The 18,718-nt window shown below is 41.2% G+C and overlaps 1 protein-coding gene across 1 annotated transcript; it reads left to right on the plus strand.

Annotated features, from left to right (window-relative positions):
• Window positions 1-3,560: 3,560 nt before the first annotated feature.
• LOC311041190 (adrenodoxin-like) lies at window positions 3,561-12,901 on the plus strand. Its single transcript, XM_084051722.1, has 4 exons — window positions 3,561-4,206; window positions 8,116-8,240; window positions 8,508-8,637; window positions 11,123-12,901. The coding sequence occupies exons 1-4, from the start codon at window positions 3,935-3,937 to the stop codon at window positions 11,229-11,231; spliced, it is 636 nt and encodes a 211-aa protein (XP_083907848.1). The 5' UTR covers window positions 3,561-3,934; the 3' UTR covers window positions 11,232-12,901.
• Window positions 12,902-18,718: the final 5,817 nt, after the last annotated feature.

Below are 18,718 nucleotides of genomic sequence, written 5' to 3' on the forward strand. Positions count from 1 at the left end.
GTTATGTACTGTCATGTACTGTTCTCATGTCTTACTAAATAAAGTACATCAATCAATCAATCAACATAGTAGATGTAATTTCCTGGTGAATTTTGGGAGTTTGATACCAAATTCAGGAGAAAACAGAATAAATCAGGAGACGTCTGCGGGATCCAGGAGTGTTGGCAGCCCTGGGTCAGTGACACTGTGTATACAGAGAGTTTCACTTTTAAGTAATGAGGTGAGGCTACAGTTCATTGACTATCAAATGATGGCAGCATTGTACCTCTAAGAGAAACTCTAGGGGGTTTGAACTTCAGTGATGTTTTATATTATACTCTAAAAACACATTCTAGATTTCCCTAGTGCCCACTCTTCTCCACCCCTAGTGCCCACTCTTCCAGGTGCCCACCTATCCTTTTACCATGATTTGCTCATCATGATTTGTGTGCATGGAACAAGCTTAGTGCTTAATGAGCTTTCCAGTTTAGTAGACCTTGTATTGTGAATTTGTACTTCCATGTACTGTTATGTACTGTCATGTACTGTTCTCATGTCTTACTAAATAAAGTACATCAATCAATCAATCACCCTTGGATTCAGCGCTTTGAAAACATTTAATATAAATGTTTGTTTTTCCACATAATGATATGAGTCATGCCTCATGTTTGTTTTTCCCATATGAGTCATGCCTCATGTTACATGTATCAAAGCTCTGTTAATTCAGCGCTTTGAAGAAAACAAAAATACAAATGTTTGTTTTTCCACATATAATTTAATAAAACAATTTAGCTTTGTCCATAACGAATTTAGCTTTGTGTTTTTTATAGCTAGATGTTGGGCTCTGGGTGACGTTTGTCATGATATCAGCTGTAGACAGAAAGAGTGCATAGGTTAAAATCAGAAGGTCGAAGTGTTTGGCAAAAAAGATACAACTCCCTATTGGGCAATACATTGGACTTCTTCGATTTAAATACACGTCGTTTCAAATGAGCGGAGTTGATGTCTTGGGAACCACCGTCTGCTTGCAGACAAGCTTTAACACCGCTCAACGGAGTCACTTTGTAACACCAAACGGACGCATCAACTCTTGACCGGTGCCCATGTGTTGGTTCCCACAGCACCAGTTTGCTGGCTGGCAGCTCTCGGTGCCTTTGGCAGTGTCCTGCTAGTCTCATTCTCCTTACAGCAATCTTCTCGCTCACCCTTGGTATTCCCTCATACAGGATTCTGTTGGTAACATGCGCACTCTTGCTGATGTTAAGCACTGCACGCAGCATCCTGGTGTAGCACCCGTCCAGGGACTTCTCAAGGGCTGGTTTCAGGGTCCAGCATTCACTGCCATAGAGAAGAACGGACTCTACTGTCGCGTAGAAGAAGCTGAGTTTGATTTGGCGGGGGAGATTGGAGTTCCAAACACTGGTCATGCCATTCAGGGCCCTCCATGCAATTGCCTTCCTCACTTTAAGATCTTGCTCAGTTGAGTTGACCCATGCGCCCAGGTATTTGAAGTCCTCGACTTCTTTCAGCACAGTGCCTCCTGTTGTAGTCAGAGGTTGATGTTCTGGTGGAACGTTGTAGGTGAGGACCTCAGTTTTCTTGGCGTTTAGCCTGAGGCCGACCTTGGCGCACTCTAGCTCTACCCTGTTCAGTAGTTCTTGTGCTTGTTCCACGTTGTCAGAGAGCAAACTGATGTCATCCGCATAGTCAAGGTCTGTGAGGACCACTGCGGGGTGTCGCCTCGACTTCCTTGGCGTTAGTGTGAAGCCAAGTTCCTGCTCTCGCCCACTGATTGCTTTCCTGAGCGCATAATCGAGGACTATAATGAAGAGAAAGGGGGCTAGTGTATCCCCTTGCATAACCCCAGCCAGGATGTCAAACTCCTCGCTGTTGCCGTCTGGGGTCACCACCTTGGCCCTTGTTCCTGCGTACATGGACTCTATTGCTCGGAGTAGGTTGGGAGGAATCCGGTATGCCTTCAGGATCTTCACCCTCTCTCTTTCTTCTTTTGTACATATTTTTCACTTTTCATACCAGTAACCTGTAAACTGATTGTATGACATTCTGTATAGTAGCGTGTATATCTGTCTGTCTCTTATATGTCATCATGATTTGTGTGCATGGGGATCTCATCTTAAACAAGCTTAGTGCTTAATGAGCTTTCCAGTTTAGTAGACCTTGTATTGTGAATTTGTACTTCCATGTACTGTTATGTACTGTATTGTAAATGTACTGTTCTCATGTCTTACTAAATAAAGTACATCAATCAATCAATCAATCAATCAATCAATCAATCAATCAATCAATCAATCAACATAGTAGATGTCATTTCCTGGTGAATTTTGGGAGTTTGATACCAAATTCAGGAGAAAAACAGAATAAATCAGGAGACGTGGTCAAAAACCAGGAGACTCCTGCGGGATCCAGGAGTGTTGGCAGCCCTGGGTCAGTGACACTGTGTATACAGAGAGTTTCACTTTTAAGTAATGAGGTGAGGCTACAGTTCATTGACTATCAAATGATGGCAGCATTGTACCTCTAAGAGAAACTCTAGGGGGTTTGAACTTCAGTGATGTTTTATATTATACTCTAAAAACACATTCTAGATTTCCCTAGTGCCCACTCTTCTCCACCCCTAGTGCCCACTCTTCCAGGTGCCCACCTATCCTTTTACCATGATTTGCTCATCATGATTTGTGTGCATGGAACAAGCTTAGTGCTTAATGAGCTTTCCAGTTTAGTAGACCTTGTATTGTGAATTTGTACTTCCATGTACTGTTATGTACTGTCATGTACTGTTCTCATGTCTTACTAAATAAAGTACATCAATCAATCAATCACCCTTGGATCCAGCGCTTTGAAAACATTTAATATAAATGTTTGTTTTTCCACATAATGATATGAGTCATGCCTCATGTTTGTTTTTCCCATATGAGTCATGCCTCATGTTACATGTATCAAAGCTCTGTTAATTCAGCGCTTTGAAGAAAACAAAAATACAAATGTTTGTTTTTCCACATATAATTTAATAAAACAATTTAGCTTTGTCCATAACGAATTTAGCTTTGTGGTTTTTGAGCTTTGTGGCTCTGGGTGACGTTTGTCATGATATCAGCTGTAGACAGAAAGAGTGCATAGGTTAAAATCAGAAGGTCGAAGTGTTTGGCAAAAAAGATACAACTCCCTATTGGGCAATACATTGGACTTCTTCGATTTAAATACACGTCGTTTCAAATGGGCGGAGTTGATGTCTTGGGAACCACCGTCTGCTTAAAGACAAGCTTTAACACCGCTCAACGGAGTCACTTTGTAACACCAAACGGACGCATCAACAATAATGTGCCCTGATTGGGCAACATTAGCGCGTCTACGCGTCTGTATTTTGCAGATCCGGTGTAAAATGGATACGGAAATGGCTTGTGTGTGAAAGTGAAATGTGTGTTTAATTAACCGGATACAGTAGGCGGGCTCTAGACTAGTAAACCGGATCTGAGCACTGAACACAACATAGACACCAAGCTTCCCACGGGTGCTGCAGAAATCCTGGTGACGCCGTTGGGTGACGCGAGGTTATAGTTTTTTTCATTCAGGAACCACTTGGATAACATCTTCACCTGTTAGTTTATAACGCGTTCCTTTGTGTTTATCGTCGTTCCAGTGAGCTGCTGCTCGGCGTGTCGTTGACGTGTTTGGACGTGTCAACAACAATTGTTGTTTGAATGTTTTTCGGTCCTTGTAAAGCAGGTGAACGTGTTATGCAATGAAAGTGACTCTTCTTGACAGTCAGTGACTGAGTGGTCCGTGGAAGAAGCTAAAAGCAGCTAGCCTACCACCAGTCCCTTACAGTTGGACTGTGTCACTTTAACACGTTCAGTCTGCACCTATACTAGTGTTGGGTCGTTTTGTTTAGTTCTACTTTGTGGTCAACTGACTCCTGCACTTGTTGTTCCACAAAATGGCTTTGGTGACCAGAAGACTCCGGCTGGTTCAAGCAACGTTGCGAGAAAGTTGGTTACGGACAGCAGCGAGGAGCACTACTGGGTCCGCTGGTTGTCTGCAGGCACTGAACAGGGGCTTCATCACCAGCAGCACCCAGCCACGCTTCACCCCAAGCAGCACCCAGCATCAGAGGGGCTTTTTCAGCAGCACCCAGCTTCAGAGTGGCTTCAGCCCTGCCAGCACCCTGCAGCTTCAGAGGAGCTTCAGCACTAGCACACAGCCTCTTAGGTGAGGAGAGGAATTTGTGTTATCCTTTGGCTTTTAGCCTTAATGTCTGACTGTACCACCTGCTGTTTTTTCAGTTATGACAAATAAAATATTCAATCAATCAATCAACACCTATTTTAAAGATGGGAAAAAAGTAAGTTAGTATTAATTTTGGAAGTTTCCTAAATGTTATGTCTAGTTATTACTAGGTTATGTTTTGCCTGTAAATACAGGACAGTAACTTTTTCATGTCATCCATTATGGTAAAACTGCAAAGCTTAATGCATGGCTTCATATGTACCCCAGTTTAGCTTGGCTAGTGTAGTGTGTACAGTATTGTAACACTGGGGTCATTGAGTACATGCTCGTGATCTGTTTTAAATAAACTGGGTCACAATAGATCATGACATTTTAGTTTATGATTAATTGTCATAAATAATGCAATGAATGATTTAATTGTGTTTTTGGCATTGAACATATAAATAGCATTTTAGGCATGGTAAACAAGAAATTGCACTTAGCAGATATGAGAAATAACTTGAATATACAAAGAAATGGCTGACAAGACTGGTACCAATACTCTAAACAAATAATGTACTATACTATGGCCAAAACAGGCTACATATTTAATGATTTTATACTTTAAAAACCTTTCAAAATTAGCCGGCATACAGATCAATGGAAGTTATTCTGATTATTTTGCAAAATGAATCATTTCTATTACCACAAATAATTATGATCATGCGATTATGTAATAATTGTGACAACATGAATTTAATATTTCATCAGCCCATTTCCAAGATATTGACCAGCCACTGTGATAGCTTTTGGTTAACTGCCAAGCTTTTCATGTAGGAAATTTGGCAAAATTGCCTGGTGGTGAAATGTGATTCTGTGGTTTTGTATGACACTAAGGCCAGAGCCATGCCATCCATCAGTTCATGCTTTGTCCAAGGCTGGTCTTCTCATGGCCAAACACGCTGTTGTGCAATGATTCCACTGGTTTGCTGCTCAACACATGTGTTGTAGGCTTGTAAGCTCTGCTGCTGCCCTTAACCTGGCTGACACTGTTCATGTGTACTGACGTCAGAGGATGGCCCTGACACTCTGTCCACAGTGTCCAAAACAAGAATTATCTCGAAAAACAGTTCGCTTTTAGATTTGACTAAATGAAATGAAAGCATGAAGTGAGTTTATTACCAACTAGAAAAAGTGCTACTTACTAAAAGTGGTACGTTATTCTGGCCTCCTGGTGGCGCTATAATAGGCCAATGTGAAAATGGTGGCATTTATTCTTAGGTCTTTCACGGCAATCAGACACAGCATTCATGACTTGAGGCATTTTGTTCCAAAAATGTGTTTTGCTAAATTAGACCTGCTGGTGGCGCTATAACAGGCCAATGTGAAAAGGGTGGCGTTTCTTCCTCGGCCTAGTGGGAATGTGCGTGTGAAATTTCACGGAAATTGCAAGCTGCGTTCATGGTTTGAGGCAGTTTGTTCAAAACAGACCAATCTTGCAAACTTTGGATGGCAACCTTAAGCAATGAGGATGGAATATGGGAAATCGGACAGATCAGGGTTGATCACATGACTATAGAGATACTGTGTACTTATTTGCATGACGTTTGGTTAAAAACTGTAGGAGTAATGTAAAAAAATGGGTTTTGCACAAATCGGCCTGCTGGTGGCGCTATAACAGGCCCATGTGAAAAATTTGAGGCAGAGGTTCTGAATTGGCATCCAGGGAGTGACGGACGGACGGACGGACGGACGGGCGGGGTGCAAAACATACTCTCTCGCCATGCCTTTCGGCCTGGTGGAGACAATAATCTTTTATATAGTCTTTTTGTTTTTTTGTTCTTTATTTACCCAGGGTTGTAGCTAAGCACAAGCGCTCATTTTCAGCAACGCCCTGCACATAGACACACGCACATTAAAACCAGGGAGCTAACCAGTACAACCACAGGCTTCTACTGTTGGCCACTGAGCAGCTCCACTGGAGCAGTTGGTTCAGTGCCTTGCTCAAGGGCACTTCCGCTGTGTTTGGGGAGGGGTGAGTGGTGACCATTCACTTCCCCACCCAGATGTTTCTTGTCGGTCTGGGGAATCGAACCAGCAACCTTCCGGCAACAATTGTGCTCCTCTAACCTTAAGGCCACCGCTTCCCCTAAAATCTTCCATCCCAAAGCATTACCGTGCTTTGGGGTGGGTTTGTGCATAGGGTTTTCCTAAACCAATCAATGATGAGTCAATGAGCCATGTGGCCCATATCTCCTGCTTCTGTAGCATGAGGCAGCTTGATGTACTAGTACACACCCCTGGACATGATGCTACTATATGGCAGGGCCTTAACCCCAATACAAATTTTGATGCTGGTTCCCAAGCAGGTAGGCATGCATTGGTACGTACCATTTTTATAGTCTTTGGTAATTCGGGCTGGGAATTGAACCCCAACCTCCCTGTCTCAGGTTGGACATTCTAACCACAAGGCCACTAAGCCAATTTGACAAGGTTACACTACACTGAAGTGGTAAAAGCTAAGTTGTTGAAGAATGTTCATCCTTGGCTATGTCCCTCAGGAGGACCCCATAGGAATGTTTTCTGAACCGCACAGTTTGTAGGTCTCTGCTATGTGCCAGGATTGACCAACTCTGGTGCAAAGAACCGCTTCAGTGCGGGCTGTGCGGCCAAAACTTGAACTCAAACTGGGACAGTCGCATAATCAATTTCATGACCTGACCAACACTCTAACCCAAACTATTCAAGAAATACATTGATTTTACATTCATATTTTAAGCTTTTCAGCATGTAGAAGTATGACCAGTATTTATTTAATCTACTACACAGTCAAATAACTTCTTCATTACATCTTAGTAGCAGAAATGTGATGTTTAGCTTCACATCAGTAAATAGTTCATGAGACTTAAATAAAAGCTGATGCTCTATGGTTAATCTCCATGACTGGAACAAACATTCCAAACCTCATTTGTAAGACTGGTGGTAATCTCTCAAGACAGATTCAGAGCTCAATTAAAAGGGGGACAGATGGGTTCCCAGATTGGACTGGTGGAGAATAACTTCACCTGCAACGTATGAACGTACTGCAGACTGACTTAGCCAACCAGCTGTTCTCTCTATTCAAAGCGCTGTAGCTTTTAATTAAAGTGAATCCAACTTTATTTATTGTACTCAATACAGTACCCCTGCAGGGATGAACCAGGCTACCGATTGACCAAGATATGGCTACCATGCAAGCATATCTTGGTCACTCTGTCATGTTTTGTTACTTACCGTAGGTTTGTTTTCTTGACCCCAATGTTAAGAATTACATTTAGATAGCATGTTATGTAAACAGTTGCTAGGTTCATTGTTTATCTGGTATGAGATGATTTGTTATTTTGATTTGTTCAGACTGATGCTATGTTCTTGGTTTACCCGGGATCCTAGTTTCTTACAGAGACAATACACTGTCTCTCTAACCACTTGTCCTCGCTGTATCATCTTGTTGCATAAGAAACACCAGAGTTTGACTCTTTCTCAACCAGCCTGATGTCGGTGCACAGACCGTGCCAGACCACTAGAGGGCAGGGTTGCTTTATAGAGCCTCAGAGCTGAAATAATGTAACATTGCAGTTCACCTCATCACCACTCCCAATTACCTACAGTAGTACTCTATACTCTTTTAATCTATTACTCTGCTGTCATGTTTTGTTGTGCGTACACTAAACTTCTGAAGGAGTGTTTGAGTATGTTTGCATTTCAAACCTCTTTGTTTTAGCTTGAAGTAAGGTTAAGGCAGATTCCAGAATAAGAGCTGCATTGAAGAGAAGTTTCAGTGCAACTGTTGAGTACATTGATTGGTTTGAGGGACTGACTTGTTGAACGATCTCTCTGTGTCTGACTGTCTGTCTCTCTCTCTGTGTTTTTCAGGTCTGATAACAAAGTGACGGTGAATTTTATCAACAGAGATGGAGAGAAGATGACAGTGAAAGGATCTCCTGGTGACTCATTACTTGACATTGTCATAGAACAAGACCTAGACTTTGATGGCTTTGGTACGCGCGCACACACACTCACACTCACACACATTCACACACACACACACACACACACACACACACACACACACACACACACACACACACACACACACACACACACAGTCACAAAATATATTATTATCTCTACTCTGTATTGCATATTAATGTGTGTGTGTGTGTGTGTGTGTGTGTGTGTGTGTGTGTGTGTGTGTGTGTGTGTGTGTGTGTGTGTGTGTGTGTGTGTGTGTGTGTGTGTGTGTGTGTGTGTGTGTGTGTGTGTAGGTGCATGTGAGGGGACGTTGGCCTGCTCTACGTGCCACCTGATCTTTGATGAGGAGATCTATAAACAGCTGGGGCCGGTCACAGACGAAGAGATGGATATGTTGGACCTGGCCTATGGTCTCACTGACACGTAAGCAGACACACGCACGCCCACGCACACACGCTCTCACAAAGTGTAATTCTTCCAGGTCCATGTTAGACCCCTGTGCTGTATTGGGCAAATGCTTTACATGGTGAATAGAATAGATTAGAAATACTTTATTAATCCCTGAAATCAGATCTTCAGTGTTGATTTAAAGCACAATTAAACCTTGGTACAGGTTTGGCTTGTGTAGTTACTAGATACCTTGCCATGATGTGACTCCAAATATGGCAAGATATGTTCAATAGTTGCTCTGGAATAAAAAATGCATAATCCAAAATAGTCTCCCGATTTATTCCTATTACACAGCGAAACGGGACTCAAAGTCGCACTTTTAGCACACAAACGAATGCAAACAAAGTGGTTTTGCAGTGTACCATGTTTTGTCATTTCATACATTGTCAGAATCCACCTTGTTCCCAACTTGGAGAACTGTTTTCACCGTGCAATGTAAGTCAGGGAGAATGTATTGGATCATACTTTTTAATATATATATATATATATATATTAGGGGTGTGCCGATACACTAATTTCACGAAACGATACGATACGATATTTGGCTCACAACTTCGATACGATTTCGATACGATACGATACGCACTTTTTTTATTATGAAAATATATGGAGGAGAAAAAAAGAAAATGCAAACAAATAATTCTGTTTTTGCATTATTCAGACATGCAAACTTGTAGCTTTTCAGCTACAATAGCCGTTTTGAATCCAAATAGTATGACACCTGACCCGAAAAAAAAACATGTTGTCACTCTTTTCACTTCGGGGCCGTTTGCATGCCTGATTATTATGATTGTAAAAAAAATAAAAATAAAAAAATATTATTTTTTTTTCAAAAACGATATTTTTTCCCCCCAAAACGATACATATCGTCGCGAAAACGTATCGCGATATATCGCGGGACGATATATCGGCACACCCCTAATATATATATATATATATATATATATATATATATATATATATATATATATATATATATAATATTTGGAGATGCATTATGGCAAGGACACAACCCAAACCTCTACCAAAGTTTAATTAAGCTTTAATACAGTACAGGGGCTTTAACGTTAACCCTAGCAACCCTATTCTGGGGCAAACATTGGGTGACAAGCTGACAATTAGGGTTGCGATTTCTAACTCTAATGCATGGGCGCAACTCTGAAAGTGTACAAATGGAACCAAATGGACCCCAGGTTCATAAACGCTCTCCACCTGTTTAGGAGCAGATTGCTCACCCCAGACCGTTAGTTGCGATACGGGCCGCCGTGTTTAGGGGCGACTCGACACGGTACAATGACTAGATAAGATTAACCTTTGGCTTTGTGTCTCTGGTGGAGAGATTTACTTGAAAGTCGACGTGCTACCACCTTTGCACGAAAGGATTTCACTGCCTTGCATGCACTTTGCATGCTCATTTTCCTCTCTTGTAAAGTGCAACCACACTTTTTTGTGTGTTCGACATGCTGCTGTGCTGACAATATTCACTCCGACACACTCGAAGGACACTGGTATTCTGATCCTAGATCAGTGGGCGAATCCACCCCACTCACACGTGTAGGTGGCGTAACGTCACCACAGTCGCTTGCATGCACGCTGAGCCAAATGAAGACAGATGAGAAATTCTAGGAACTCTTTGGTGTTGCTATGTTGAATGCACTTAGTGTAAGTCGCTTTGGATAAAAGCGTCTGCTAAATGACTGTAATGTAATGTAATCTCCATTAGCTCATTACCATAGTTACCATAAATACCAACATTATTTAACTTGCTACCCAGCCAGTTAGGCAGCTCAATTAGATTGTATGGCCACTTGAGGAGTGAACCCTGCTAATCTGCTATTGACCTGCTGTTTGTCTTCTGTCACTCTTCACCACCCTGGTTTCAATCTTCACCACCCTGGTTTCAATCATTTTACCCTTACGGGTACATTTGTGTCCGTTTTCAGTTTCACACTCTTGAGAGTTAAAGAGTATATTAAGAGCAAGGAATTATTTACTGGGCTAACGTCCTATCGTTGGTGACCTATCGAGGAAAGAGGGCTGAAACACACGCTTGTGCATACACATGGAGGTTAAGATGGAGGTTATTCCAATAACGTAGGCACAAGACCAGATTAGATTTTTCAGAGTGGTCTCACAGGTACTTTGATTTGAGAAAGTGGACACACATTGTGCTGGTTAGATGCTAATATGGAGGTAATCAGATTAGAAACACTTAATCTGTTAATCACAGTGGGGAACAAAGATGTAAACACATCACTTCATTAACACGTCCCCCATCCGCACCACCAGCAACACATGTCCACTTACTCCATCCTGTGTTATTCCTTTCCTTTATCTTTCCCCAATCTCTTCTCTTCTATCTGTCCCTCTACCTCTCTATCTCTCTCTCTTCGTTTTTGTCTGTGTAACTGCCTGTGTTGCTTTATTTTAAAGATAAACTCCTTCCCTTTTCTTGTAGGTCACGTTTGGGTTGCCAGATCTGTCTGACCAAGTCTTTGGAGGGCATGGTGGCCAGAGTCCCAGAGAGCGTCGCAGACATCAGACAGAGTGGAGACGGATCCTCTTAACTGGCAACCTGAAAGGCTAGAAATAAAGACGCACAAGGAGAGTTTGGTTCTTGTCAGTTAAAGCTGAATCCTAGAGGGAATGCACTTCAGTCACTGGGGCAACGCTCGCTTTTCATAGTCTGCCCCCTTTTCTTGTACATCCAGATCTCAATGTTGGGACGGCATTAATTTCCTTGTGTATTCCTTAAACTACAGTTCCAGGAAACACACATTTGATAACTCCCTATTTGTTAGGAGTAAAGAATACAGGACAGCTCTCCCAATTCACTTTACCCTAAAAAACAACAAAGATAACAGCCTCGCTGACCATTGTTTAGCTATCAATATCAAGTTACTATGTGTTCAGTGTATGAATGAAGCCACACAAATCGCAATGCGGTGTTCAGTGGTGAAACCACTATACAGACTGACTGCTTGTGTGGTGACGACCTACGCCTCCTTTGGCTGAATCGAAATTCTTTAAAATACTTCTCCTACAGTATAAAATCAAAACTGCTTCACAAGAACAATGTTGGTGTAACTAACAGAGACACTGATTTTTTTTACATGCTTATATTATCAACTATGGTCACATTTTCACACTTTTCACTTTAACTTCACCAGGCATTACCTGTCTGTGCTGACTATTCGTGTAGTGTATGTTTATGATCAGAGGTGGTTCTGTTATGCTGTAAAAACAACACTTTTTGAGGCCTTTATTGAGACGGAGAAGGCTATTTTTATACTATGATGGGACTCCCCTACAATATTACTGCCCACCTTAACTATTAATGTACCACATACAAATATTCTGTAGAATTTAGCCCAAGTCTGACTTATTAACTCCTGTCAAGGCAGGAATCACACAAGATCTTAATGTCCAAAAACTCATGCTTTGTAATCCTTGCCTGTCAAACTTGCTTAAAGGACACTGTAGATAATATCCTGTATTATTTATCTCCTGGATCACTATTTGAGGAATTTGGCTCCCAGACAGTCAGCATTTTCCAATATTTAGTTTGCAATAACTAAATGTCCGAACTTCCATTCATTGAATGTATCATGTTTGAACAATAGCATCTAAGCTATATACTAATAGCTACTATAGATTCTCTAGCCATGATCATAATTATGAAAATGATCCACTGTAACCCAAATCTGGGTTACAGTGGATCTACAGCTATTCTGACTTGATCATGTCCGTAGATAGTCAATAGACGTTTTCATTGTAAAGACTAACCAGGGGTTCAAAACTGATTCTTGTCAGGACCCAAAGTTTGCAATAACTAAATGTCCGAACTTCCATTCATTGAATGTATCATGTTTGAACAATAGCATCTAAGCTATATACTAATAGCTACTATAGATTCTCTAGCCATGATCATAATTATGAAAATGATCCACTGTAACCCAAATCTGGGTTACAGTGGATCTACAGCTATTCTGACTTGATCATGTCCGTAGATAGTCAATAGACGTTTTCATAGTAAAGACTAACCAGGGGTTCAAAACTGATTCTTGTCAGGACCCAAATGTAACTTTTTCCATTATATTATTACCCAATAATGGGTAGTAATATATATTGATTATGATAACGTCTTATGACTTGTCCTGTTGCCGATTTCCTCGAAATTGTATTTTATCAAGTATGTAAACTGATAGTTTTATTAAATCCTCAATGTACCAAATATCAATTTTGTCTTGATGTGATTGTACATACCAAGCACACATACAGTGAGAAATAATCTTGTTAGGTTCAGCTTTCTGTCTTACGTGTTGCAAGCTTGAAGATTGGCTATTTTGGAACATTTTAATTTCAGAGATAGTAAGTGTACAAAATATAAATCAGGCTTCTCCCAGCATGCGGGTACAAGTGTACAGGCACAAACATGGCTGCCACTGGAAACTGCCAATTACACACTTTGGAATAGGGGGTGGGTGCTGGGTAGAGTGGTTGGATAGCTGAATGGTTAGAGTTACCGCCCTAACCTGTATGTTTATCTTATGTTATCCATTTATCCTCGTTTGATTGATATTAATATGGTTCAGCAAAGGATTTATGATAAGGACCTAATTTGTTACAGTATGACAGACAATTGATGTTTTCCAAACATAATTTTAATTCATTAAACTCATAATAGAACATCTCCATATAAAAACACCAGGTGGCACTGACTCAGGAGTCCCGGGCGTTACACATACAATATGGTGCAGTTAAGGCAGGTTAAGCTTGTGATTTGCAGGTTAAGAGTCCAATTGGGGATTTGAACACAAGTTTCTCATATCATTGGTAGCTACTAGCTACACTAACCAGTTGGCTAAAGCACCAGGACCACTAGGGAGCATACATGCAGCTGCTTATTATGTTACATTTATACCAATATCAAGCTGATGGAAGCATTGTCATTGGGTAGGTGTCAAGTGTCAAATCAACTCTAGTCAACCTAACAGGTTCTGAGAGGGGGTGGGACTAAAAAAGGAGGAAGGGAGACTGAGAGTGAGAGAAACCGATGAAAACAGACATGTTTCAGTGGTTATAAATGCAATAATCTGGTAAATGTTACCAAATTAAGAGCCAGGGATTCATATCAGTGTATCTGCATGTTCATGTGTTTGGAGCTGGGTATATATATTCTTGCTATTATTATTATTATTATTATTAATATCACTTATATGCAGCCACAGCCATTCATGGCTAGTTCCTTGAGTTTTTGATATGCAAATCACAATGGCAGTATTTGATTGTTCTGTGAAGGTGGGGGGTTCTTTCTGAAAGATAATTTCTGAAAGTTAATTCAGAAGTGCTGGAGTATTTCAACTTAACTGTACTAATTGAGGGCTAACATACAAATGAACGGTACAGTAGTTTACTAATCTAAGACACAATTATAACATGTGGCCGGGTGGTGTGGTGGTGTAAGCGTCAAACTCTCAGGGCAGAGATTCTATGTTCAAACCCCATTTCTCTTATAGGTCAGTGCTGGAGTATTTCAATTTACATTGACTGCTTTGAGGACAGTCCGGGTATGATTATACAATATCAACAGATAAGATAAATAATGAATGAAGTGTTCTTAACTATATACTTTATCGGCGAAAAAAAGGAGTCTGTGGTTGTTTGAAAAAGTAATGTCTCAAGCGGGAGACGAACCCAAACTCCCAAAAGTAAAGAACTGGAAGTCTAATGATAAACGAGGTCTATCTGAGGCCGACGCTAAGGAGTGGTATTTGGGGTCTATTAGAATGTGACACACACACACACACACACACACACACACACACACACACACACACACACACACACACACACACACACACACACACACACACACACACACACACACACACACACACACACACACACACACACACACACACACACAGCAGATCTACAAGCTTACGATGTGACGCATTGTGAGCTTGTAGATCTGCTACTTTCACTACTTACCGCAGCTAAAAGGTTTGGGAACCTCTGGTTTAAAAGATGCTAATAATATATTTGTTTATAGTATAGCTACTCCACGTATTCATTAACTAATCTACTAATCTACTAATCTACAATGCTATTAAACGCGCCATGCATGCAATGTTGAGATTACATGGAATCCATCTATTTACCATCTGCAGTACCGTCCACGGTACTGCAGACCGTCCGCGGCGGTAAGGGGTGTGTTTTTGGGACGAGCGTTCCGTAACGGAGATTTAAGCAAATTGAGGCTAACAGCTAGCATGATTAACGGAGGGTGCGTTCGAAAATACAGCACTGAGCGCACTGGCCAATACAAACTAATAGGCGAGTGTGCTTTCAAATGTACATATTTTTTGTTTTGATTGTATTGCTGTATTGTTGTATGTGCTTTCTGCTTTGGCAATGTAAACGTATGTTTTCTCATGCCAATAAAGCCCTTTGAATTGAATTGTGTGCTCCGGTGCATAATTTCCGAACGCACCCTTGACTGGATCTGCTGGGGCTATCATTCAAAGATGGTTCAATAGCAAAGATACGCAACTCCAGCAATTGTTAATATAGGAAGATACACATTCTCCATTGGAGTCATTAGAGGCGAATACACAAATCCTACAAATGGTCTCCTAAGTAGGTGTGGTTGTCTATATATATATATAAACCGCTCACAAAATGTAAGGAAACTTGAATTTGGGCCATTATATCTCCCCTTTACTAATACCAATCAGTAAAGTGTTATATATCATTTTTATCGTTGATTAGTCACCTTTACAACGAGGTACAGCGTGTAAGCATCGGGCATTCATGGAATGAGCAACACAAGCAAACGTGTGGGTAGCGCCGAGCAAAAATGTGCCAAAATGGCCTGTTAGACTTTTCTGCTGACATTCAACGTTGTGACATTCATGACATTCAATGGGCTTCAGGTGTGTGCCAGTCACAGGTGTGTGACTGTCTCACAGGTGAGTGACTGGCACCTGAACATGGGTTCTGCAACTTTGTTGAGTTTGTGTATGCTCCAAGCAGCAACACTGCCCCCATGGAAAGATGCCACTTTTGTCAGGATAAGGCCCGTGCAACAGGGCAAGTGAAGATGGTGTTCCGTTATGCAGAGTGACAGCATTATTTGGTGTTAGCCCAGGGGCCTGTTCCTCAAAAGGTGAATAAACTAAGCCTGGACCATATAAGCCTCGTTTATTCCGTTCCTCGAAGCAAAGCCAGGCTGAAAAGGAGCGACTTTGTCGAGCTAGGCCTTGTCAAGGCAGGCTATGTCCAGCCAGGATAATGAAGCCAGGCTTCACGTATTTCTATAAAAGACCATGAAAGTCGATAGCAGAATCCTTGAACTTGACCAATCATGGAGTCCAAAACCAGAGCGGCGTTCCTCTCTGTGGGCGGGACACGCAATAACCCCACATTTGCAAGACCACTTTGGTAGAGGTTTGGGTTGTGTAGTTACCTTGCCATCATGATGTAACTCCAAAGGTGGACAAGAAATAAAAAATAATTTCTCCATTGACTAGAAATTGATAATTTAAAATATGCTCCTCATTGACTAACATTCAGTGAAAAAAAAATCTGTTATATATTATGAAACATCTAACAACAATATGAACTATAGTGTTAACAGAGTGACAATGACATCACATGAGTCATTGTGAAACAATTATGATTCATGGTCACACACTATTTCAGTAATATAATTAATTTGATTATATCTGATTGTATTTATTTCATTTTATTTGAATGCAAGGTCATTAAAATGAGTCCATATTCAAACACATGTGTTGAATTAACTGTGGAAAAACTTGAAGAACAAGGCACTGGATTAAGTAAGCTTGGCTGTTAGCCTGCTCCTGACCAGGCTAACTTCACAGCTAAATTGCCATGGTAACTAAGGTAGGCTTGCTTCAATTCTCTTTTGAGGAATCGGGTCATGGCTAAACTTAGCCAGGGTGAACTGGCTAAACTAATCTTCAAGCTAATTCAGCTTTTGAGGAACCGATTCAGCCCTAATCTTGGCTAAATTAAGCCAGGATAGGTGTTAAAGCCAGGCTTAAGCTCTAATTCCCTTTTGAGGAACAGGCCCCTGGTACCATTTCCAAACTTAGGACTAAGTTCTGTGAGACTGGTGAAGTCAACAAGGAAGACAACAACCCAGACCCCTTGCTTCACTCAGGAACCATAGATTTACAGGCAAGATTTGCACAACGATACCAAAGACAGATGTCAAAGTTGCAGGGCCCATGCCCAGGTGCCAGACACACACCTTTGACTGGCACACACCGGTCTACAAATGCTACCAGGGCTGACATCAAATAATGCGTAATCTGCGTAACGGAACACCAGCTTCACTTGCCCTATTGCACAGGCCTTATCCTGAAGGGACAAACGTGGCATCTTTCCATGGGGGCAGTGTTGCTGCTTGGAGCATACACAAACTCAACAAAGTTGCAGAACCCATGTTGCAGAACGCAAAGTTGCAGAACCCACCTCTCAGCAGGTGTGTGCTGGCAGGTCGCTCAAAACAAGAGCGATTACCAGCAAAAGTATATTGGGTGATTTTGGCACATTTTTGCTCTGCGCTACCCACACGTTTGCCTGTGTTGCTCATTCCATGAATGCCCGATGCTTACAAGCTGTACCTCGTTGTAAAGGTGACTAATCACCGATAAAGATATGTAACACTTTACTGATTGGTATTAGTAAAGGGGAAATATAATGGCCCAAATTCAAGTTTCCTTACATTTTGTGAGCAGTTTATATATATATATATATATATATATATATATATATATATATATATATATATATATATATATATATATATATATATATATTTCGGTAGTGACACAAAAACGTTTCGGTAGTGACACAATGGTGAAAAAAGAAATGACTCCACTACAAAGTACTACCAATCAACTCTAAATTGCCTGAAACGTACTCCTAACAGGTTTTTGGGGGGACGATTTTGGCCTCCACACTTAGTGATTTTTTCATATTTAACTTTCGTTTCGGTAGTGACACAAAAACGTTTCGGTAGTGACACAATGGTGAAAAAAAAATTACTCCACTGCAAAGTTTTGGGGGGACGATTTTGGCCACTACACTTAGTTATTTATTCGGATTTAACTTTCGTTTTGGTAGTGACACAAAAACGTTTCGGTAGTGACACAATGGTGAAAAAAAAAATTACTCCACTACAAAGTACTACCAATCAACTCTAAATTGCCTGAAACGTACTCCTAACAGGTTTTTGGGGGGACGATTTTGGCCTCCACACTTAGTGATTTTTTTCGGATTTAACTTTCGTTTTGGTAGTGACAAAAAAACGTTTCGGTAGTGACACAATGGTGAAAAAAAAAAATTACTCCACTACAAAGTACTACCAATCAACTCTAAATTGCCTGAAACTTACTCCTAACAGGTTTTTGGGGGGACGATTTTGGCCTCCACACTTAGTGATTTTTTCGGATTTAACTTTCGTTTCGGTAGTGACACAAAAACGTTTCGGTAGTGACACAATGGTGAAAAAGAAAATTACTCCACTACAAAGTACTACCAATCAACTCTAAATTGCCTGAAACATACTCCTAACAGGTTTTTGGGGGGACGATTTTGGCCTCCACACTTAGTGATTCTTTCGGATTTAACTTTCGTTTCAGTAGTGACACAAAAACGTTTCGGTAGTGACACAATGGTGAAAAAAAAAATCACACCCTGTGTGAAGGAAGCGGTGCCTTTGGGGCGGGGCTTAACTCATTTCAGTTCGTCCCTATTGGTGGTCTGAGTCCACTTACCAAATTTGTACTTGGTAGCATGCTGCAAGCTGGAATGGTGGCTGTTTAAAGGCCAGCCAATGGGCAGACAGAGGGGGCGGGGCTTAAGTAATTACAGTTTGTCCCTATTGGTGGTTTTAGTCCATGTACAAAATTTGTACTCCCTAGCATGCTGTGAACTTGAGTTATGGCTGTTTAAAGGCCAGCCAATGGGAAGACAGAGGGGGCGGGGCTTCAGCAATTCATGCTCGTCCCTATTGGTG

The sequence above is a fragment of the Gymnoscopelus microlampas genome, assembly GCF_963454915.1.
Source record: "Gymnoscopelus microlampas genome assembly, chromosome: 24".
Classification (NCBI taxonomy): Eukaryota; Metazoa; Chordata; class Actinopteri; order Myctophiformes; family Myctophidae; genus Gymnoscopelus; species Gymnoscopelus microlampas.

Coding starts and splice junctions, on each gene's coding strand:
- LOC311041190 (XM_084051722.1), top strand. CDS start 3,935: ATGGCTTTGGTGACCAGAAGACTCCGGCTGGTTCAAGCAACGTTGCGA. Junction 8,241..8,507: donor CCTAGACTTTGATGGCTTTG/GTACGCGCGCAC, acceptor GTGTGTGTGTAG/GTGCATGTGAGGGGACGTTG. Junction 8,638..11,122: donor GCCTATGGTCTCACTGACAC/GTAAGCAGACAC, acceptor CTTTTCTTGTAG/GTCACGTTTGGGTTGCCAGA.